The sequence below is a fragment of the Channa argus genome, chromosome 15 (genome assembly GCF_033026475.1).
Source record: "Channa argus isolate prfri chromosome 15, Channa argus male v1.0, whole genome shotgun sequence".
Classification (NCBI taxonomy): Eukaryota; Metazoa; Chordata; class Actinopteri; order Anabantiformes; family Channidae; genus Channa; species Channa argus.
This window is the reverse complement of record NC_090211.1, coordinates 20,539,808-20,563,799: the sequence shown is the minus strand read 5'-3', so window position 1 is coordinate 20,563,799 and position 23,992 is coordinate 20,539,808. Positions and strand designations below refer to the sequence as shown.

The following is a 23,992-nucleotide window of genomic DNA, read 5'->3' as shown; positions in this document are numbered from 1 at the left end:
ATTGTATAATTCAAATAAAAAAAATCCGAAACAAGGGTCTTACATAAGTTGTAAGTGACTCTAGGTACTGAAATATATCGATCAAAAGAGCAGACGCTTTACCATTTTTTTTTTTTTAATTGATTGCAAAAAAAATGTGTATAATTTACAAAGATGATACAGGCTCTAAAGTATATTAAATATGAACATGGTTTCAAAAGGCAGGTAGATAAGTCATATCATCACAATACATACAGTCAATACAAAATTGGCTCATTGATGCAACACCTGTCATTTGTTGTAATGATCAGGGGAGACTAGAAGCTGGACAGTCCCTGCTTCTCAGATGTGGTTTAAAAAAAAAAAAAAAGTCTGATGTGGGACAACATTCATTCAACAGCTTTTACAACAATCCCCCCTTAAAGTTGGGCCTAAATTTGCTTCAGTACAATTAAAGATCAACTTCGAAATCAGCCTGCCAGGGAATCTTTTGCTGTCTTGTCCTGCCACAATCCCAATATTTTTTCCCCCAACTAGGTCATACTCTCAAATACAATAAAACATAAGCACAAATATTACTAGGTAAAAAAAACAATAATTACAGCAAGTGAGAAACTCCCATTTCTAGAGAAACGTGCCGTTTTCACAGAGTAAACATGACTCAGAAGCTGTACATCAGAAAACTGAGATGACAGTAGTTTGTAACTGTGCAGATGCCTGCTGCCTCAGGCACAATGGGAAGTTTCAAACAGCTGATACAGCATGAGCTCTATCTACATTTTAAAAACATTAGACAAATATTCCAGTTCTCAGACCAAATGCTCACTCATACGTGCTTGCACTCACAAAAGCAAAAGCTAAAATACAAAAAGTGCAGTTGTATATATATATATATATATATATCATGTGTGGCCCAGTGTAACGAAACCAGCTATTAGCTACTCTATGCTGCTCATTGGCAGAATGATTGAAAACTAAGGCACCATCATGGTCCCCACACAGTTGGAACAACCATCTTCTCTGCACCCATCTTTCAGTCAGTCACCACAGTGCAGACACACCCTGCGAAACAACACAAACCCCAGAAACAATGTTTAAAATGCAGCAAATACACACAGTGGCTGCTCGAATGTGACTTTACGCACCTGTGTCCGTCAGAGCATAAGTACCAGCAGGAGGCTCTCAGTGGTCCAGGCTGTTGCCCAGTTTCTGCCCCTCCTGCAGAGCAGCCATGGCCAGCCTCAGGTGCTCCTTTAGACTCTGAATCTCTCGTTCGCTTCGGCTCTTAATGCCGCTCAGCTCCTCCGTCACCTCTGCATGTCGCTCACACGCCAGCCGCTTTTCCTGGGGAGCAAAGCAAATCTAAGAGCCCATATCTCTCTCTACTCCACTACATTTCTAATCAACGTTGCATTGCACATTACAACCGCGCTGATTTACATATTTGACAGCACAGCACTTTTTAAACAAATGAAAACAGATCATTATCTTAACAGTAATGACTTCACGACAACGATCAGTGCGGGCAGGCACAGCATTAGCAGAGAGAGGCTGCATCATGAACTCTGTCATGTCATCATGTGGGAAACCGTGTTGCCCAGTGCCTGGTGGTTATCAGACACACAATCTTGTCCTCGTGCTCTCAGAGTCCTTCAAATGTTGTTTGACGCCAAACAGGCCGTGGCTTCTGTCATAAAGATCTGATCAGGTTCTTTGTCACTTTCTTGATCTTACTGAGTTTAGTCAGACTGGCAACTCCGGGACAAGTGTCCTGTTCTGTGCCTCACCACAAAAATTGCATTGTGATGGTCCACAGAAAGTTCATTGGACTAGAGGAACTATAGGACCTTCAACAAAACATATTTTAACTATGTGTATGCCTAAAAATAATCTGAGCATTTTTGGAGTGGTACAGCAACTGTACAGGCAAATTATTTCAATTAGAGATTTTTTGGATTAAGAAATTTCCAACAAATCTGATAACGTGTTTTCCTTATGGTTTACTGCACGTAGAATGGAGGACAATTAAAATTCCAGAAAAACCCAAAGTCTTCCTGAAACCACTAAATGTGTTCAAGATAACACACACACACACACACACACACACACAGTACCGTGTTCAGAAACTCCACTTCGTTTCGTAGACAGCTGATCTCCTTGTGTAAATATTCTATTTCATTTTCTTTCACCCTGAGAAGAACCTGGGAGGAAAACAACACACTTTTACTGCCCAGAACAATACAATGCACAGACCACAACAAGCAAACACATTTTATTATTTTAAAGCATTTTAATTAGCACTTGTGTCCATGAAAACTGCACAGTAATTGTGCTGGGACTGATTTACAATAAACACAGTCATTGTCTGTCATTTCTGCAGTACACAGCTCGGGCTTTTCACTAATTACTGTTTATCATGGCTTTTCCCTTATTCAGTGAACACTTCAACACCAAAGTATAAATGAAATGCTGCATTAGCACAAGATGATGGGTGACACGTCATCACTTGCTTGGACAGCAAAAGCTAAGCAAAACCCAAAGTCACTGCGACTGAAAGTGTAGTCATGAACATTTGTGATGCAGGAATTATTTTATATGTCACCATGTAGAAGTTTAGTTTCAAAGCCCCTGCACTGCTTCACCTATGCCCCGAGGTCACACAGGTTTCCCTGTGCGATCCAGACTTACTCACGGTAAATACAGAAACTTGATATTTTCTTTTACCCGTATTACAATTCCCCGGATTCTGGTTGCTATGATAAATATTTTAACTACTGCACAATAATTGTTCGTGTTATTATGCTGCTAATTCTTCTAATCAGGGATCTGATTTGTCCCTGTGTTGTTGCTTGACTGGCAGATGTAGACCACCCTCATACGCTTTTACCTTTGAGTACACAGTACAAGGCAGATGTTACCTCTAGTTCACAAGGCGTCCCGTCTCTGTCCCCTGAGCCGGGATCTGTAATGGCAGATCGCATACGACCGATCTCTTCCGACAAGCGAGTCTTTAACTCCTGCAGAAGAAAACATTTCGTCTTTGTGGCTTTGAACGTTGAGAGTTGTTTGGCAGAACCATGTAGACAGTCGATCACTGGTATTATGAAAAGACACATCGCTTGTCCACTTGTTGCAGAGATGTTTTATTAATCTGCTGATAACTCACCTGGTTGTCCTTCTTCAGCTGCTCCATATCTCTTTCCTTGCGGCTGATCTCCCTCTCTCTCTCGGCGTTGTTCTGCTCGGCTCGATTTAGCTCCAGACACTTCTGAGAGTAGCGTTCGGACAAGCCAGCCAGCTCTCGCTGCAATGACTGAACTTCTGCCCTACAGAGATGAAAGAACAGCACGAAAGAACTGGGTTGATGTTCGGAATTAAATGGCAAAAAGCTGTGTGATGTGTGAAGAAGTACACACATCCAATACTCAAGTACGAGTACACAACTAAGACAGGGATTCCTCTGGGCATTAATCTGACTGAGTTAGTGATGAGTTGATTCAATCTTTCTCTTAGGGAATCTGCATTTACTATGAACTGTAGTGGAGTAAATGTCAGTAACATAAACAGTTTTGATGTACTTCCATAAGTAAATGCTCACTTCGTTTTTATGCCCATTCAGAAATAGCATGTGCTGCATTAACCAACAACATGCTGAGTAAGTATCCGAGCGTATTTTGTGTTTTCATGAGCAAAGTATTTCCTATTGTGGTTGAAAACTTTCTTTCAGCTCACAACCAATAATGGCAAAAATAAGGGAAAACATGCAAGGAGCCTGCAGAGAGGGCAACACAGCTAAGCCCTTAAATGCAGGTTCCAGTAGCAGCCACTGAGGCAGCCTTGTGTCCAAAGCCCTTGTGAAGCTTACAAAAGAAAACTAATCCATGACCAAATTGTCCTGCATTCCTCAAGTTCCTGACAGGACCCTGTGGCCGCTGCGGTATTGGCCTCACTTGGATGAAGAGCAGGGATTGTTGTGAAGTTTGCAAATCAAAACCCTTTTGTGGCGAAGCAGCTCCCACTTAAAAGCACAGCAGAGCTTTTCACAGAAACTACCAGTGTCGCCCTGGACTGACTGAGGACTTCAGCTTCATGCAAGAGGGCTTCAAAGTCGTACAGGGCGCTTGTACAAAAACGCTTATAGCTGTGGATGTTGCCACAGGGGTCAATAATGCTCCTTGATGGATTCTACGTCACGCCAACAGAAAGGCGCCTGTGCCCACAATTATCTGGGTGACTACTGCACATTTCTACCACGCTGACAAACAACTGACTTAAAGTTACATACTGTTGTTGAGACCGCAGAGTGTGGGGGTCTAATGCCCCACTGCTTAGCCTCTTGACTTTCTCCACTTCTCTCTCCAGCTCCTCTTTGTGCTTCTTCTTCAAAGCTTCCATCACTGAAAACACACACACACACACACTTAAAACAATCAGTTCGTAATCTTTTGATTACAGTACATCAAGGTTCTTCTGATTGTGGGAGCTCAGAGGCTCTGAGGATCAAAATCAATGTGCTCAGTGTGAACACCAACAAATGTTTAAAGCCTTATCCTGCAATGAAGAGACATTTACATTTAATCTTAAAGAATGTGATTGACAGGCATTTAATACCCGGATATAGTTGTTACAAATTGTGTTTAAAGCACCTCGTGGTCTGGCACCATCATAACTCCAGTGTAAGACTTAAGTCCTTTACTAGGGCAACGTTATTACTTTATTCTCTGAGCAATTGAAAGGGGCCAAATGAGATCTGATATCAGCTGAACATATTTTCGCGCATTTGCAAAGTATTTTTTTCTTTTTACATTCATTACAAGGATTTGAACTTTGCGTCTTGTGTAAATTTGTCTCAAAATTGTTACCAAATTGTGTTTGCTGTTGAAGTTTCTTCTTTTTTAATATCAGCTTCTGGTTAAGTACTTTTAACGATCAAGTATTCACAAAAACTGCAATACTTAATAAAGTTTAGATCATTTGAGTTCACGCGCCCTTCTCAGTGACTGAAGGTTGTCATAATTTTGGTTTCAGTCCACGGTTATGATGCATGACACATTTTGTCATATTCAGTGAAATTTGCTGGTCTCCCAGTAGGTGAGCTGAAGAAAACTCCAGTGTTTCGATGCAGAGTACATTTCTGGAGGGTCTGGCTTCTCGCTTCGAACCAGCTATTTAGTTCCTGTTCGTGCACAGCAGACAGTGAGTGAGAATATGTGTTGAGTGAACAGCTAGAAGAACGTGCTGTGTTTCTGGTGGCGGAGGGGGTCATTTACCTGCTATGGACTTTTAGCTAGTTTGCTAGAAGCTTTGCCAGCTCTCACTCACTCATAACTAAGCTGTACCTTGTATTCCATTCTGTTTTAGGTCTTATCCTTGTGAGGTTACGTTGCGTTTGGTTTTTTGCACGCATTAACTTTGGGCACCGTAGTTAATAATAGAGCACCGAGAAGAGACGTTTAGTTTGCTGCTGATGTGCGTCCACCCCTCTGCTGACCTCGTGCTGTGTCCTGGGCCTCCTCCTGCAGCAGCCTGGCCTTCTCTGCCTCCAGTTCCTTCATGCGGCGGTCGTGCTGCCTCTGCAGCTCCTCCAGCGCATGGCGGTGAGCACGCTCCATGGCTAACAGGCTGCGGCCGCAGGGGGCCTCAGGGCCACAGCCCCCCTGCACAACTCCTCCACTTCTCCCTCCCCTACGCTTTAGTTCTTCCAGCTGCTGCCTCAGTGACGCCACCTGAGAAGAGAAACGGGGAGGTAAAGCCCACTGAGCGACAGGAATGGGGGGACAGAGTCTGATTCATGTAACATTTAAATGCTGTTAGAACATCCAGTGATGGCAGTGACAGGATCATCTTGGATTTCCATCTGTGAGCTACCACTTCCTCAGCTAATACAAAATAATTGAACACTTCAGCCAAACAAGTGAATCGGTATTAGTGTCCCACTGCAAACAACTGGTCTACATATAATTGCAGGCAGAATCATCAGACAGACAGACATTGCCACATCCACTCCGATGCTCCTACGTTACCCCAGTGATGACCTGATGAAACCTGCCTGAACATTTCAGCAGAAGGCTTTTTGGGTTTCTTTCTCCTTTAATACAGTGTTAGTTACTAATAAATGCACACAACCGCCTCTTTCGAATGATTCTGACAGTTTATAAATTAACTGTATGTCAGCATTTAGCAGGAGCTTGTGGCCCAGTCAAGCAGTGCAGCTTAGCTCCTGCGAATCATATGTAGACAACCTTAGTGCCAGACTACAAAAACAGATTCAAACCAAGATGCACAACACAAAAACACACAAACGCACAGCAGACAGTAGTTTCAGACGTATCTTCCACAGCATTGAATTTAAAATGTCACCAATTTTTTTTTTAAATTCTTCACTTTGTATTATTTCAGATGGAAAACACTTCTGAAGAGAAGAGGTTGGTCAGAAAACAGTGAGTCGGGGGTTAAAAAGGCAGAAACAGGTAAGGTTTACTTCATCTACACAGATGAAGAGTTAATTTGCTTTTTATGTAATTTGCAAATTGGAAAATCATCTCCACGCACTACCTCCCTCTGCAGCGCCTCACAGGCTGACTGGCTGGAAGGCTGTGACCCCACTGGTGGAACAGAAGTCATGTCCTTTAGGGGCAGCCGTTCAAACTCAGTCCACTTTTTTTCGATTTCTTCCTCCATGCATAGCCGCTGGTTCGATGCTATGGTGGTGCTTTTTCTTGACACCAAAGCCTCCCAATGGCTGCTTGGGTTTTTCTCCTCCTGCCAACGGCTATGCTGCTTTCCCTGCCCTTCTCCTGCTTCCCTCTGACTGGCTGGCTGGGGGATGGATGAGGTCGGAACTGGAGACAGTTCAACATAGTCAAACTTATGTAGAGATGGAGTGGCAGAAGTTGGAATGTCTGTCTGAGCATCGCTATGGCGTGATGAGTGGCGACGAGTAGATGACAGCAAGCGGGAATGCGAGTTTTCCTTGTCGCTGTTGTCAGGTAATCTAGTGAAGATTCAACAAATAAATGCATTAGATATCAAGGCGAATGAAACACTGCATCATGAGCTCAATGTTCACTCGCTCGGTCATGCTTCAACATGCTGTGTATCGAAACACCAACTAATACATTTGAAGAAGAAAACAGCAAAGTTACTGGTGAATGTGAGTTGCCTCTTCTCAAACTGCAATTCAAGAATCCTGAGGCAGCCAGTGTTGTCACAAAAAAAAAAAAAAAAAAAAAAAAAGAAAACTCCCTAGATCTGAAGTAAGAACGAGTTAAAGGGCAACTTCACCACTTTTCGATGCCTCCAGATGACATCACTTGGTGGAATTTTAGTTCAGATTGACATCATCGAGATGACATCATCTCGTTGCTCACACTATGGAGGTTGTGGTCTTGATCAACCTGCTTTACCAGAGCTCCCCCCAGATGATATTATCTGAACTACTAATGAGGTAAAGCTCCTCTGGGTGATGTCATCTGGAGGCATTTTTCAGCCAGAAGAAGAGAAATATAGCAAAATAGGGAAGTCAGAGAGACATTTAAAAGCATTATTTTATATTTACACCCTAAACTTAAGCCATGGGGAGCAAGTTGAAAATTGGTGAAGTTGCCCTCTAACTGTGCATGTGTTGAAATCCTAGCTCCTGCTTCATGGGGGTGCTCACGTATGCTTAAAATATGAATCACAATCACAACAGAATGAATCATGGTCAATATGATCATTATTGAAATTAGACTATGTCTAAACTATGCTACAGATTAACACCGTTGGTATTTCTTTCTTTGGTTCACACAGGCTCGGGATAAGAGTAGGAGGCTTGGTTTTATGCCCTGGAGTAAGAAAACTATAAGAACCAGCAGCTTTAGCCTTTAAGTCACATTATCAGTAAAGACATGACTGTGTGAATATGCATTGACTTTTTAATTTTAGCCTGAGCTAAAGATTAAATCTATCCAACTTGTAGGTGGTGGAGTCCTAAAAGCCTTTTACCATACACTTTTATAGTTATAGTCATTCTACTGATATTTACTGTGTGAGGTCCGGAGAGCTGCTAGGCCGGATAGACTTCTTTAAAACCTCTATCCAGTTCCGCCTGATCCCAGCTGTCATGGCAGAGAGTGTGAAAACTGCTTCCCGAGTCTGGAGAACAAAAAAGGAAACACAAAGAGGTGACGGAACTGCGACGTGATGTAAAGAATACAGGAGAAACAAAAGAGGAGGAGATATGGACCAGACATGCGAGTCGTGATATCAAAACACCATGAAAATGAATGAGACACCAAGAGAGGGGGTGATTAGGGAGAACAAAATGGGATGAATACAAAGACGAACATCAGTCATGTACAGAGTTTGTGTTATGGAGATTATTACCTCTATCTGAAACCCATAATTCTTCTCCACATCAAACTCAGACACTCTCACACAGGATTTCAGGTCAATCTCTCCATCCATGTCATCTTTCTGCGTAAAAAAAGCAAGGAGACACATGTAAAACGTGCACAGAAGCTGGGTTTGTTCCTCTTAAAGCCAATATAGATAAACCCAAGATTCTTCCGGATTAAAAAAAACAAAAAAAAAAAAACAATAAAAACTCAAGTAAATTTAATAAAGAATTTCACGTATGCAACAAATAGAAATAAAAAGCATAATTAACGTACCTCCTCTGCACTCGAGTCTCTGTAGTACTTCAGTCCAGCATCGGTCAGAACAAACCAATGCTTCTTCCACTAAACACATGAGATACAGGTTAATCCAACACAGAACTGAGAACTAAAAACACACAAGCACCAAATCTGAAAATATAAAACCAAACTGAGCATTACTGAATGTCTGAAACACATCGGTGACGCAGAAATCCCCCTTTTCGCCCGCGTGTGACGTTAGGCCGAAGTGAGAAGCAGTCAAGCATATTATTCAAAGAGAGGAGACACCTGTTGCGCCTCAAGGCACCAAGCTATTACTATGATAACGAGGATACTCTGCAGCTATCGCCTTACACGCAGCCTTTCTCATTAGGACCGAAGGATGGAAAGAGGGGAGGGGGGACTTGTGAGTATGGCTTCACTGTACTTTACCTCTCCGCTCTCGTCCAGTTTCGACATCCATCCCTTTTTGAAGTTCAGGAGGTCGGGCTGCAAGGTAAAGAGTCCACAATGTCATTCTTACTCACCTTCATTTAAACATTGGACAAAAATCTCACTAAACTTGAATGGAGGACACGCTCTTGTCTGCGCAAAAGCGAGGTCATTGTTTGGTAAAAGCCAATCAATCAAAAGCAGATCTGAAAGGACTCAGCGGAGAGAAGAAGAAACAGAAAGTGAACAGGAAGTGCAAGAAGAAAGAAAAAAAAAAACACTCTGCATGCAGCAAATAATAAAGGCTGAGGCTTGAATAGTCGAATGGCAATATTGCTAATAAATTTTGCCACAAGGAAAACTAACTTTCTATAGTCTCGATTTGAACATCTACCACTTGTTCAGTTTATCAGTACTGGCTGACTTTTCTCTCTGTGCAGTGTGTTTGGCATATTTGTGGTTAAAAAAAAAGAAAAAGCTAAGACTTCTCTAATCTCTTAGCAAACTGAATTTACACAACTCATCTTCCTAATATAATCTTAGATCATACGGCTTATAACACATATAGAAAATCATCAAACTGTCGAAACTCTTCCCTTTTGTCACGTCGCACCCAGAAGGAAACAATCGTGTTCCTAATCAAACAGCAGACTAACTGGCCCCCATCACATATCAGCAGCAGGCGTTTTGGTTACTTCAGAATAACCTGAAGCTTCTTGCTCCAGTGTGGATGGTAGGGTGGCAAGAAGGTCTCTGGTCTAGTTGCTACTCGGTCCCGACAAGACCCGCTTGATGTTTTTGACGTTTTGGAACACACCACGCTTTTCAGCTGCTGTGAAGCAAAGTGGTGGCAACATCATGGTGTGGGGGTGTTTCTCTTCTGCAGGGACGGGGTAATTAGTCAAGACTGAAAGGAAAATGGAAACTGCTAAGTGCACGGAGAGTGTTGGGGAAAGGTTACAGCCCTCTGCATGACAGCTGATGACAGGTGCTTCACTCTCCAGCCTAAAAACAGCCCAAAACTCGTGCAGGAAGACAACACATAAGCTAGAACACAGGAAGGTGAATGAGTCCATGAGTGACAAGTTACTGTCTGTTTCCAGATTTGGGAAGAAAACTTTCACGTGTCACCTGCTATAACTTCCATAGGGAAAGTAAACTATTTGTTCGGTTTTGCTTGTCTCTTGGCATATTTAAGCTTCCAAATGGTTATTTTGTTGATTATACTCGGTTAAATCAAATGTGGGCGGCAGCGGCTCAGTGGGTGGAGTTGCCACCTGCCGACCGTAGTGTCAGAGGGTCGTGCCGTGCTCTTCCCGACCACATGCCGAAGTGTCATTTGGCAAGACACTGACCCGCCCAGTAGACGCAGTAGTGTTGTGCTAACACAACACTACTGCGGATTGTCATTAACAAAAGTTAATGTTGTAAAAAAAAAAAAGTATCTATCAACAAACTGTGCTTCTCCATTGCACTTCATAGCATGTCAGATGATAAAAAGGGGGCAAAGGCTGCAAAGAAAGATGCGTATGAAGTGTGAAAAATGACAGGAAGCAAAAAGGCCTGTTAAGGATGAGGAGGTAAAAAAAAAACAAGAAAGTGTGCTCAATGGGGTGAGGGTGAGGGCGGGGGTCTGGGGTGCATGCAACAGAAATCCATACACAGAAAGGCAAAGTGTTTGCACACCCAGATGCTCAGGACCTTTTCTTGTACTGATTTCAAAATGAAAAGTCGGCACAAATGATTTGTCTCTGCCTTCTTCAATGTGCACTGGTGCTTCTATTTCATGATTTGAGTCCTTTACTAGAACTATAGACAAATATATAATTAACGTGATCTAAAGTTAGTATAAAACTCAACGTGTGGTTTACTACAATAAAACATCAGGTAAACTGTAACAAGTCACCTCAATGGATTTAGGGCTGTTGATTTTGAAATAAAATAGAAAAAAAAAAAAAGTTTTTATCTTTTTGTGCCAAGAACGAGCACAAGCCAAGACAAATGTAGAATTCAAGCAGCGTTACATCAGTAAAAGCAGGAAACAACACTGTGAACACAACTTGCAGACATCTTTTGGTGTAGTAGAAGAGACACCAACACATATTTGTGCTACTCAACACTCTCTACGCCGTTTCCATGAACATGCGTGATTTTGCTTTTGACATGATGACAGGAGGAGGAAAACATGCACTCGAGATGTGGTGATCCCAGATTAAGATTAGACAATTCTTTCCACCATACATTCCTGCCTTTGCTTATCTCTTTTTCACAAGCATGTACAGTACATTCCTCGCTTGAAAATCTCCTTTGGTATTCGTCATCATATCTCCCACTCGCGTCTCTTTCCTATTACGCTTTCCTTTCTTTTGCTTATTTTATCCACTTCGTGCATCATTTTGTTCTGCTTACTCTTAGTTCCTAAAAATAATTTCTCTCTCTCATCTGTCATGTCTAACCACCACCTTTCAGTATGTATACTGTCTTCCTGGCTTCAGTAGTCTCCTTGTAAACCACAGTACCACCCATTATTTGTCAGTATGAGCCAGCACATCTATGCCACAGATCTTCTTTAATGTCGCCTATTTTATGGTCTTATGACAGGCGAAAAGCCACTTAAAGGAATCTAATTAGTGCGAATGAGATATTGGAATTTTTTTTTTTCAAGCCTCATGTTCAATATAAAGTCCCTTTCATCATTAATAAGTAATGGGCCAATGTTTCACAACACTTGAAGTTGTTAAATTATTACTGGACACATACCTATGCTAACATCAACAAATGGCCGGATCATGAGGTGTGGACTGTAAACACAATAGGGATTTTCTTTTTTTTCTCCTGTCTTTAAAGAGGCCACCAGCTGCATTTTGTAAGATAACAGAGTTTAAACTGATGAATCATCCAGGCTTTCTGTCTTTTTTCCCCTTAACAAATGTGTGTGTTTGTGTGTGTGTGTGTGCATGCGGGTAAATGGAAAGACTTTTTGGTGCTGCAGCAAACCTCATCATAAATTAATGTTACTGAGTCAATACATGCCCATAAGCAGGGTCATAAACGCGGGCTGGGGGGGCAGCATCTGTTATGTAAAACCCTAACAGGGCTTGTGGCTCCCAAATCAATGACCTTGCTCCAAAAAGTCACAGACGGGAGGAAGAAGGTCAAACACAATGTCCACTCATTCTAACTCAAATCACTATAGAGGTCTGTAATTTGTCCCCGTCAGCTGGAGGACATCATGTGTCTCTCCCCCGTTTCTTTAGTTACACCAATTACCTCTGTGAACAATGCCAACAGGGTTATTAATAATAATGCTTTAGAGAGGCATTGGAATTTTGCAGGGTCTGCTCCAACAACCGACTCATAAACGAGTGTGTCAGATTATTAGGTACACGCAGTTACAGCCGATGCATTACTTACCCCCTTAATTGATATGCAAAATAACAGAACCACCTGACAGGCTCCAAAACGAGGAGACAACTGAATCCAAATCTCACGGACAGATGATGTTCGGTTTGATCACAAACTGAACATTATCGCCATCACGAACATAGATTCGCTGCAATAACGCTATAGTCCATTTAAGTGGGTCCAACGTGCTGTACCTAATAAACTGGCATCAGCGCGAGCCGCTGTCTACAGTCACTTCCTGCTACTTAAAAACAAAGTAAACAGATGAAACTGCACCACACCTGAAACCAGAACCCTGCTTTAAGGACCTGACACAAGAACAGAAAAGATTTAGCACAACAAAAAAAAATACTTTTAACGAGTATTTAACGTACACAACCCTCGAACCTTCAAACGTTTACAAGAATCTATTAAAAACTACTAGGCTCCTATTTAGCAAGTTTACATACAGAACTTAGTAAGTAAAAAACTAAAGTGAGATACGTGACTGTTAGCTCATGTGCCAGACTTCATTTGAAAAACGATACTTTTAGGAAGTAGTAAGTGACAGCAGAAAGAAGACTGCGTTCAACGTGCAACTGTACTTACCGTCATGATCGCAGGGTCCAGAGAGTCCAGTAAAGCAAAAACAAAAAAACGAAAAGAGACAAACACGGTTACCTCATGCACACAGAACCCTGCCTGCTCTCAACTTTGCCTCCCAGCTGAAGCTAAAGGTCTCGGTTTCAGAAACGCTAACTTTCTCGCAGAGGTCTGGCGTCACGCGAAGGTAGAAATGCCCCCGCCATTCATACCCATGTTAATTTAATCAAGCGAACCGCCACGGTCCACAGCACATTCACCATCCACATTTAAGGGGAAACTGCGTCCATCTGGCTAATTGTGGATAAACCTGTTGGCGTTTCAAAGTTACGGTTTGTCAACTTTTTTTTGACAAGTTGTGAGAAGCTAACAGTTACTTGTGTCGTGTCTTTGCTCGCTCGCTACTTCTCCGCCACTTCCTGGGCGGATCCACGAAGATCGTTTAACACAATACCCACATGGTGCTGGCGCTAAAACCTGGGTCCAAGGACTCGGGAGAGGGTTTCGAGGGATTAATTAGGGTCCACCGCCACATGAGATTAATTACCCCTAAAGCGGGTTTTTAAGTAGCAAAACGCATCCAAACAGTGTCCACAGTGAGGTGTCACTCCTTCCTTCTTCCTGGGACCGAAACTTTCAAATCACTTGGAGAATCATGGCACGAAAAAAGGTTTGGAATCCAGGTCTTTACACACGTACAGGACACAATCACTCGCATCAATTTCTTCATTGAATGCATTTGTCCTTGCAAACCAAGTGACACCGCCTCCAAAATCCTCCCTTGGTAGCTATTGGTTTCAGTTCAGGAATTTCAACACATGTCCCAGCAGACCATAACTGACAAAGCTCAGGTCGGTCTTATGAAATGCCTGCAGGGTGTAGGTGAAGTGTATAGACACATAACGACAAGCTGTTCAAAACACCTACATATAGACGTAGCAGCGGCCGATGGTGCCAAGTGTGTCAACCACTGCACAATTAAAGACAGGATCTGTGTGAAGGCTGCACAAGCTGCAAGTGTGGCTGGTAAATGTGTAACGGAAAGAAACTGCAACAAACTAGCATTTAATGACATCTGCTGCAGGATTATGATGTCCATAACAACATGCTATGTTCACCCGTGTCTCCATAGGACACACAGGGACGTTCAGAAGTCAAGTAAAGGACTTCAAGGAGTAATTCTGGGGAGAGTTCCTCACCGCAGGTGGAAGTACACCTTTAAATTGCTTACCCAAGTTGCAGTACTCTGTGCATGCTCTAAAATTAATTTTAGACGTGTGTGGACAACAGCAGGTATTTTTCGAGGCCCTAAAGTTCTACCCAAGTCCAGTATTTGAGTAAATACATTCATATAGTACGAGACTCACTGCACCACATACCTGCATTTGCTCTGATCTGTGGCGATTCCAAGAACTTCCCTCGTCTGCTGTCGGACTTCCAGACCTCTATAAAGGATGGGCTTGTTGTTATTATCATTAATCAGTGAGCAAATATAGAAACCTCCACACTCGTGTTCAAATCCGGTATAGGAATGTGGAAGATGTGGTTAGGCATTAACATATTAGGCAGAGGGAAACCACAGCGCACCAGCCACAGGTTCACAGCAATGGGGATTATATTGTGCAAGGAGGGAAAGGCGCTTAATGCAGTGCACATACTGAAACGTGTCGCCTGAAATGTCAAGGCTGCTGCACTAAAACATGGATTTGAACAGCTCCATCAAATGCCGGCCTACCTGCAGTGATGTGGAGGAGTGAGCTCGGGACAGGTACCCACCGCCACCATAGTGCCACTCCCGTTCAGTGTCCACCGTATCGTCCCACTCTCTGGGTTGTTTGCTCAGGGAGTGGCTGCAACAGTGCAAACAGGTCATCAGGCAGTGGCATTTGGACAGATGGGTCCAAACCGATGGTGTGCAAGTCATCTAGAGTTCATGAGCTACACTGACTTGAGTATTTCTATTTAGTCGTACTTTTATTCCACTACAATTTCATGGGAAATGCTGTTCTTTTTTTTTACCACACTACATTCATAACTTTAGTTACTTTGCAGCTGTGGATTCTTAAAAATTAACTAATAAACAACGAGGTATTTACACCACCTGACAGTACATAAGGTGCTTAAAAGTTCCACGTTGAACAGATTCAGCATTAATGCATCGATGGATATAACTCAGTAATATAATAGTCTTGTATATATGATTAGGAAACAGGCCATTCTGCTCATTAAGTACTTTAAAAATAGAAAAACACAAGATAATACAGGATTTCTACACTGCAGTAAAAATGATTTTATTTAAGTAAAAAGTCTGAGAATTACTTCCACCACTAAATAGTATCTTTTTAATAATTTCATTTAAATACTTCATTAGTTTAAATTATTTTTACTTGAATCTTCCAGATTCCAGAGTAAAATACTTTGTCCTAACCAACATGAACAGAATTCAAAACTTTGCCAACCTGGCTGGTTTAAAGAGTTCTTGTCTCCGAGAGGACTGCTGGTTCTGAGGCCGCACAGTGTGGCCCGGTACCTCCATCTGATGGATTATTTTGACCTTTGGCAGGTCTGCCATGAGGGCGTACTCCTCCCTGTTTCGTCCTGCGGACCCCACTGACAGCTGTCCTGACTCTGTGGACTCCATGGAGCTCTGGGAGGACGTATGCTTCCCCATTTGTACCTGAGGTAAATAAGAAGGGCTCTGTGCACGGTGGGAAGGCCTCTTTTCACTAGGAGAGGGGTAGTGATCATCACTGACGTGTCTACCAACCCCGTGTCTCATGCTGCTGGGGCTTCTGGGTGTTTCTGAGCCGGGTGTTCTGCTTCCATTTGTGTACTGTCTAGTGGGGGCAGCACCTCGAGACAGCGAAGAGCTGCGGCGGGAGTGAGCTGATTCCCGCCAGGAACGTGGCGAGTGTTTGGAGTCAATTGCTGAGTTATTATTGGCATTTTTAATCTGAGAGTAACGGGCAGAGTCTCCACTAGTGTCCTTTCTCAGAAGTGAGCAGCCTGGTGGGCTGCGGTTTCCTTTTCTATAAGGTGGAGAGTTTTGGCTGTTGGAATTCCTGCTGTTTACGGAGCTTCTGGCTTCGGTTTTCCTCTGTGAGCGCTGGTCAGGAGCATCATAGCTTTTTCTCGTAGGCAACACACTGTCATGACTTCTGATAGAACTGTTTACTTCAGACTTGCGCAGTGGAGACTGAGAAGGACCTTCGTAGTTTCTCCTCGTAGGGGATAAGTTACGATTTTGAAAACTACGGCTGTTAAATGAACCACTGGTGTCTGTTTTCCTGACTTGATACTGACTTGGTTTTTCGTAGCCTCTCCTGCCAGGGGAGGAACTACGGCTGTCACGGCCTTGACTGCTACCAACAGGGCTTGATGCGGTCTTGCGAAGAATGGATCGATTTGGTGCGTCATAACTTTGTTTTGGTGGAGACATGATGGGGCTTTCATGTTTGTATCCTTGATCATCCAGTCCATTCCTTGAGGTTGAATTCCGCAGCAGAGCCTGGCTTTCAATATCATAGCCTTCTCTTATGGGGGAGCCACAGCGTCCATGGTGACTACGTCCGTTCAGGGATGAAACCGATTCAGATTTACGGAGGAGGGATTGGCTGGACAAACTGAAATTTCTCCTTGGCGGTGAGGAACTGTCACGCAGACGGTCAGAAGTTCTTCTAGACGGAGAGGACGTACGACTGTCACGCCCAGACCCATGAGACAAGCTGCTCGAGAATTCAGTTTTGCCAAGGCCCGTTTGGCCCGGAGGGTTATAGCCTCTCCTTGAGGGAGATGAGCTTCTACTGTCATGATCCCGAGCGTTCAAAGATCTGCTGGCTCCTGTTTTCCTCAGGGCACTCCTAAAGTCGGAAATCGTGCTAGATTGGGATTTGACTGAACTAGCAAACGATTTGAAGTTGCTGGGCAGAGTTCCTGACTCGGCTTGTCTGGCATGTGCGCCTTGAAAGGAGGTTCTGGGTCTGGGCCCCGTCTCTTGAGACCAGCCTCCACCCTCCAAGTTATGCCTGCTGAGGGAAACTGTGGACTCACTGCGTCTAAATGGTAAGTTTCCGTGTGAGGGAGACGACGGGCGAGATTGCAGAGCCTTGCCTTGCCTTGAAGGATCAAAACGTCCTGAGTGTTGATGGACAGAGACCTGAGAAGAAGAGTTTCCTCTGCTGTACGAACTGCTAAAACCTTTTCGGCCAGTTGAGGCAAGTGACTCTGCTATCTTAAAAGGAGTAGGACTTGGAGAACGCGGGCCAACTTGCGCCTCAACCTCAACTGCGATTTCATAGGGGTCAGGAGGAGGGACCTCCACAGGTAGGTCCCCAAGTAGATTATCTGGTACCTGCCTTTCAGAGGCCATGCCAAGATTAGGGTTCCTGAAAGGGATGGCGTCCTTGGGCTCAACGCTTCTGTTGCTGAAGATGGGATGTCCTCTCTCAAAATGACGGTATGGAACGGGCGGACTGTTGTCACGATGGGACCGGGCACCTGCTGCCCTCCCCAGGGAGAAGTAGCCACTTTCTCGCTTCTCTCTGTCTCCTTTTAACCCTGGAAGGTGGGAAATAACAGAAACACGAGATGCATGCATCAGAGTTCAAGTACCATGGGTTTTCCTGACACAAACTAAGCTACAGTATATTGTATTACTGATAATTGCTCAGGGATGCCTGACATCAGTAAAGAACACCTTTGGCAGTAACTAGATATGGATCGGTCAAGTGCAGTTCGTCATAGGTTCACTGAAGGCCTACGTTCAAATAAGAGTTGAACTGATGCTGGTGTGTTTCTCTATCACCTTACAGCTCAAACCAACAAATATACCCACGACAAGGTCGGCTTTCTTGTACCTGATTGCCTACTAAAGCCGTCTCTGCTCCGATTGTCGTCCATCCAGGTGCGAGGGTTTGGGCGGTGGGGCGGAGGGTCGAGGCGCGTCATGCCGACTGCGGTGGAGCGATGACGGTTATTCGGCAGGTATTCGTCCTCTGCGCTGACGGAACCGCTGAACTCTTGGTGGTCACGACAGCTACGTGGAAGAGGAGACGTAAGAAGAGTGACGAGTGGAGATGGACAGGCGGGAGAGGGAGGAAAGGTAAGAGACAAAAGAGAACGTAAAACTAAGCCATTTTAAAACAATCACAGGATTACACAGTACTTGTACTACAACACAGCTCACTAAACCTCTGGAGTGCAACTTTCCAGCTCCCATACGTGATATTACTGCACAGGATCCTCACCTGTCTGTGTCGTCGTCGTCGTCACCGTCGCAGATGAAGAGGTCGCAGTCAGGGCTCAGGATGCACAACGAGTCTTCCCCATAGCCCAGAAGGCTACTCACACCACAGTGGCTGCTCACCAACGACAGGCCGTCAGAATCCTCCTGGCGGGATGACGGGACAAAACAGGCCAATCACAACATCACAGCCAGCTGCATCTTTCCCCAAGCCACAAAGGAAACGGCACGTCCACGTAAAGATGAAGCAAAAACACACACTTTGTGGCTTTAAACTCAAATCCTAGGTCTGTCTGTCTGAGCCCGTCTTAGCTGAACCCAGTCTGTCCCCTGTCTCCACTCTGACACACACTCATGTGCAGTCCGCCCTTCGATTAGGGTTACACCTCTGTAACTCGACCTGACTTGTGGCTTTCCTCATTAATATTTTATCCCACTTTTTTCTTGCCATAAGCGAGTCACTCGAAATAGTCTTACAAAGAATCACAAACTTTCATGTCCAAAATGGTCTCTGATGTCTACATCTTCTTGGAAATCAGCAGTAGGTTATGACAGTGAAACAAACCACAATCCACTATGGAAAACTGTACTGTGACTACACAAGTTATGTAATAGTAGCATATGAATAAGAGTTTTAATAGTGAATCCAACGGGCCCGTCCTTCATTTACTTTGTCTAACATTTCATTATTACCAAGGAGACAGTAAGTGATCCAGCTGCATTAATTAATAATAAGATCCACTGCTCCCGTCGTCCTCCTCCTCATTACCTCCCTGTCTCTGACCTTTAGATAGTTTTCTCACAAGCCACAAAGTCTCACGCATGATCTCACGGTGTTTAACACATGGACTGTGTTAAACTAGCTTCCTGGTTTCTTTTCTCTTCCTTTTCTAATGCTGACTAGAAAAGTGTGATGCCTAAGTGCATTATGTTTAATTGAACGTATGTTTGAGCTGCAGGATAAATAAATAGCTGTTGTGTTTCCCTGACTTAGCATCTAACCTAATAAGTTCACCTGTGACTGCTAACGCTCAGGTCCAGTTAATCCCATCACTCAACACATGCCGTACTCTTAGTTTCCCACCTGTCCTGTCCCTCCCTCTTCCTCCTTCCTGGCTTCTCATCTTTCTTACCTTGCTGCTGGTGTCTCTCTCCTCTGCCTGAGACAGGATAGGCGTTAACAAGGTTATCCCAGGTCTGGACCCCGGTAAAGCCCCGGTTCCAGCGTCTGCTGTGGATTTCTGCTGCGGTGCTACTTCAGTGCTCCCCCCCGCACCGGCGTGCAGATGCCTCTGGCGTAGGCAGTCGTGGCAGCGGGAGGGGTCAAAGATGTTAGGCTGGAACTTGGGGCAGATGGGCTCATCAACAGAGTGAGGCATGGTGGCTCAGGAGGGGGAACCTGCCTTCTCATTGCACCTCACAGAAAATGGGAAACTATAAAACAACATGGAAATAGACTGTAAAATGTGTCTCGCACAAATCAATCACTTTAAAAGTAAAGCAGTGACAGGTGCTGTTGCAGACATGTGCAGTTCTCACAATCGAGCAGGAGAAAAAAACCCCCATGTTTTTACGATTGAGTCCGAGTGTGACGCTGCAGAGTTAACACTTAAAACTGTTTAAATTACTGATCGTGTCTGACAGAACATCACGGACGTCAATGTGTTTATTATTGAAGGTCACAAAGTGCAGTTAAAAGATAGAAAGTGAAGCCTCGAAGGGCTGAAAACAGCCAAACCGAAAGGGGACATGACCTAAAAAGAGACAATTATCAAGAGACTAATTATACACAAAAAGGTAAAAATAGATGAAAGATTACTGATCATAAAAGCAAACAAGACAAACAAAAAGTGACATTTAATGACCAAAAATACTAAAAAAAAACAAAAAAAAAAACAAAATGGACAGAGTATGAATAGAGATGAGAGACAAATAACCAAAATCCTGCACAAAATGACGACAAGCCAATGAGAAAATAACTAAATTAACACAAAGTGATGAAACGAAACAAAAACAAAAAAATAAAAAATGACAGTTGTACAAAGACAAGCACACACTCCAGTTGTGCTGTTGGTCTCGTTACTAATTCTCTTCTCTTTGGGTCTGGGGGCTCCGTGACTAAAAAGTGGCAAACTGTAGGTGACGACTGATCACAAAGGACAGTGGACCTAAACCCACAGACACAGAGAGACAGAGTGGTACAGAGCAGCCGCACAACCAAGCCAGAGACACAGACAGTGCAGTTTAACAGCTTCTACACGCACCACTGCCTCCAATAAAAGAGAAAGTACAGGCTCCTCTCAAGACAGTAAAAACACAATGTCCTGATGCTTTGTTACCTGCTGAGAAGCTCCTGTGGACAGTTCTGTATGTGGAGTCTGAGGATAATCTGCCCATCAGACCCCCATCGGGCACATGCCTCTTCTTCCTCATGCTCTGGAGCTGCCAACCTCTGACCAACCTGATTGGCTGCGGCAACAATGACTGAAACCGCAGCATCTGTGACGGCCATGGTGGCTCTGAGTTAACCCAGCACGGACCCTGAAGCGTACACACACGCTTGGAGACAACATGGCGCCTGTGGCCGGCTGCTTCCTCTATTGAGCGGCTGTATTAAATATCATGGGCTTTAGAAAGCGAAATGCAACGCTGATGCCGGTGACAGCTGGCACACGCTGGCTCAGGTTAACGTAAATAAATTAACACCAGCGAGGTGGTGGTGGTGGTGGAGGGTTTGACATACATTAAAACCAGCCGCTGCGCTGTTTAACAACAAGCAAGATGCTCTGAGGGAAACTGGTTGGTCCTGCTTTAGACAGGTAACACTGAGCTATGAGGAAACACAGAGCTAAGAGTTGATTTCCTGATGTTCTGCAGAGGATGTTGACTACAGCATCAGGTTTCCTATTAAACAATAGACCACACAGGGACAGAGTTCCAGCACAAAGCACACTGACAAAACCAAAAGTGACTTAATAGCAAGGTTAACCTCTCATTTAATTGAAACTCGTGTAAATACAGCACAGGTTGCAAGTGGAAAACATTACAAAAGTCGTTTTGCTCTGGACAAATGTACAAATGTGAGCACAAGGCATTTTGGGAACGTTGTTGTCCAACACGGAGCCGATTGTGAGCGTCCACTGGCACTTCGGAACGCACGAGTCCTGCTCAAACACACGAGCACGCCGTGACACAAGCTGACTCTGTTCACAGTTTGAACCCCGCACTCTTGTTTTCAGTCCTGACAGTGCACCTTCTTCCCAGTCTGTCGACGCCTCTGCCACTTGCTGGTCCTCCCCGATTTTTTTTTATTCTCCGTGACACCGGCTCTCCTGTCTGTGTTACGGCCTCGTCCTCCTCGTCCTTCCTGCTTCCCTTTCCTCTTCCTCTTGCTGGTGCAAGTGCTGAGCGCCGCCGTGAGGGAGCGGATCCTGCAGCAGCGGGGAAGACGGAGACAGAAAAATACAGCTGGGGTGAGAGGAGGTGGAGGATGACAGGCAGACAAAAACATCTGAATCCAGCCTGCAGTGCGTTTGTGGGGGCTGCGCACGTTTAGCATCAATCATTCTTTGCACGCATTCATCACCCGACTGCTTGATCTAACGTTCAGCTTATAAAATGTCAAAAATAATGACAGATGTTTATCACATGTGACCAGAGCAAAGTGATTCCTGACAACAACCCAGTAACAAACAGGTAACGCTCACTGATGCTAATACGTGGAGATTGGAATGATGAACCACTTACTTTTTGTTCGTGATTGGATTCCCGGCTTTTCTTGGCATTGCATTTATTTTCTCCTCCTCTTTTTCCCCCTTTTCTTCATCCTCAATGTCCCCGCCAGTCTTGAAAGCAGACATTCTCAGTGTTAATGTCATTTTTTTGTTTTGTGATTTCTTTCAGCTCAGTTTATTATAATGCACTAAGACATCAGGCCTCTCTACTCTGCTACTTTCTCTCTCTGGAGTCTTTTGTCCTACACATGTTTAACTGTAAAAAGCAAAAGAAAACTAGGTTATGCATTTAAATGACAGATAAATTAGCATTTTGCAGGAGAAATTTACCAAAGGCAAACAGGAAAACGGGAAAACTGTAAATGCAACCACAGTGACTATTTTAAGCCATGAGCAGTAATAATTTTTTTGTAAATTCAAGAAGGCTAGTTAAGATGTTGTGAAGATTAACTGCTTACCTGATCTGCTGAGGGTCCGAGCAGGTGAGCCCCTGTGAGATCAAGATCACTGATGGTTGTCACGGTGACAGTATGGTTGGGGTGATCGTACTGTACAGACTCCGTAGTACTGGTTATCAAATCTTCCAGATCATCTTCAGCTTCATCTGAGAGATTGGAACAAATAGGGTAAAAAACAAAAAAACAACCCACAGATTCTACGTGTCAGTAGGCATATCGGTTAATACCAAGTCCAATCTGATATTTACAGTATAGTTACCTACAGTTAATGTTCATTAAATTTACACTTGGTTCTAAGATTAGTAAAATAAAACAGATCGACTCACTCAGAGCTTCCTTCCTCTCCTTCAGCATCTTCACGTATTCCTTATGCCTCTATAATGAGACAGAACATCAGTGCCGCCTGTGGTTACAAGCTAACACAGCTCTATGCTCTTTGACTTTAAAAACTCACCTCTTCCCGGACTCGTATCTGCTCTTCTCTGATTTTCTTTTGAATTTCTGCCACTGCTGCTTTCCTCCTTTCCACTTTTCGCTTGTGGAAACCAGTGAGATATTCCCTGACAGGGGCAGCAGAGGCCATTCAACATCTTAGGTTTGATTTAGCTTAACAGCATACTAGATGCATACACCAGCCATCCACAACATTAAAACCCCCACAGTCACGCTGATCATGTATAAGGTTCTAATTATGGAGAAACTGAGAAACCTCTCAAGGTTTCACAGACTTTCAAGTGTCACTGTATATTTAGTTACTCAAAATCAAAACAAGAAATTGACTGTAATGGCAGCTTATTAAATACATGTTTAGAAATTTGGAGTTCAATTTTGGCCTTGAAGTATAACGGATAAAATTATTAAAGAAAAGGTGAGTGAGTCATTTGGAGACACACATGCATATACGCATACATGCACAAGAGCCAATTCTCTGGACATACTGTAGGTATATGATTAAGTTCAAGCTGAAAACAAAAGCAAGCGAGCTCATGTGGATTCTGTAGATTCTATTCTTCGCACTGACTGTGATCAGACATTAATGATATATTTCCCATTATTACATGCATCAGATTGTTAGTCCTGAGTCATTCATGCATAATTATAGTTACTGCTTAAACTGCTTAAGTAGTTATACGTTATAAACTGCAGTCTCATAATAAAGGGTTACTGACCACCAGCACGTATTTGGTTTGGTCCTAAAACAAGCTACAAACGACACACTACAAACGTATTGTAAGCATAGCAAACACCGTGAATACATTTTCAAAATAATAAAAATCCACGGTGAAAGTCAACTCACTGCTAAGCTGATGTTGTTCGCCAGCTACACTGAGTTTAAACACTGTGATCGGCGAGAAACTTACTGTCTGTCTTTGTCGTCAAACATTACGATGCATTTATTTTCTCTCTTCTTCGACCCTGGCTTTATTTTTGCCTTTTTACAAACATTGTTATGCTTCTTAGAGTTTTTCATGTTGCACGTGTGTTTACTCCCAAGTACTTCCGGCGTATAAGTACATTGGC

At 43.6% G+C, this 23,992-nt stretch overlaps 2 protein-coding genes across 3 annotated transcripts; both read right to left on the bottom strand.

Annotated features, from left to right (window-relative positions):
* Window positions 1-508: 508 nt before the first annotated feature.
* LOC137100002 (TRIO and F-actin-binding protein-like) lies at window positions 509-21,122 on the bottom strand. Of its 2 annotated transcripts, XM_067477543.1 has the most exons (19): window positions 20,619-21,122; window positions 19,413-19,713; window positions 18,284-18,426; window positions 17,894-18,072; window positions 15,497-17,594; window positions 14,773-14,887; window positions 14,417-14,482; window positions 9,051-9,107; window positions 8,634-8,702; window positions 8,347-8,436; window positions 8,006-8,115; window positions 6,535-6,973; window positions 5,471-5,705; window positions 4,265-4,376; window positions 3,146-3,305; window positions 2,898-2,996; window positions 2,094-2,180; window positions 1,125-1,323; window positions 509-1,041 (listed from the first exon to the last, which is right to left on the bottom strand). In XM_067477543.1, the coding sequence occupies exons 2-18, from the start codon at window positions 19,656-19,658 to the stop codon at window positions 1,162-1,164; spliced, it is 4,467 nt and encodes a 1,488-aa protein (XP_067333644.1). In that variant the 5' UTR covers window positions 19,659-19,713; window positions 20,619-21,122; the 3' UTR covers window positions 509-1,041; window positions 1,125-1,161. The 2 variants fall into 2 exon arrangements, with proteins under 2 accessions (XP_067333644.1, XP_067333646.1); XM_067477545.1 differs by lacking the exons at window positions 14,417-14,482; window positions 14,773-14,887; window positions 15,497-17,594; ... (2 more) ...; window positions 19,413-19,713; window positions 20,619-21,122 and adding an exon at window positions 13,044-13,794.
* Window positions 21,123-21,247: 125 nt separating this feature from the next.
* On the bottom strand, window positions 21,248-23,992 carry nol12 (nucleolar protein 12). The gene is made up of 6 exons (XM_067477551.1): window positions 23,833-23,992; window positions 22,926-23,031; window positions 22,798-22,846; window positions 22,472-22,617; window positions 22,027-22,124; window positions 21,248-21,710 (listed from the first exon to the last, which is right to left on the bottom strand). The coding sequence occupies exons 1-6, from the start codon at window positions 23,940-23,942 to the stop codon at window positions 21,515-21,517; spliced, it is 705 nt and encodes a 234-aa protein (XP_067333652.1). The 5' UTR covers window positions 23,943-23,992; the 3' UTR covers window positions 21,248-21,514.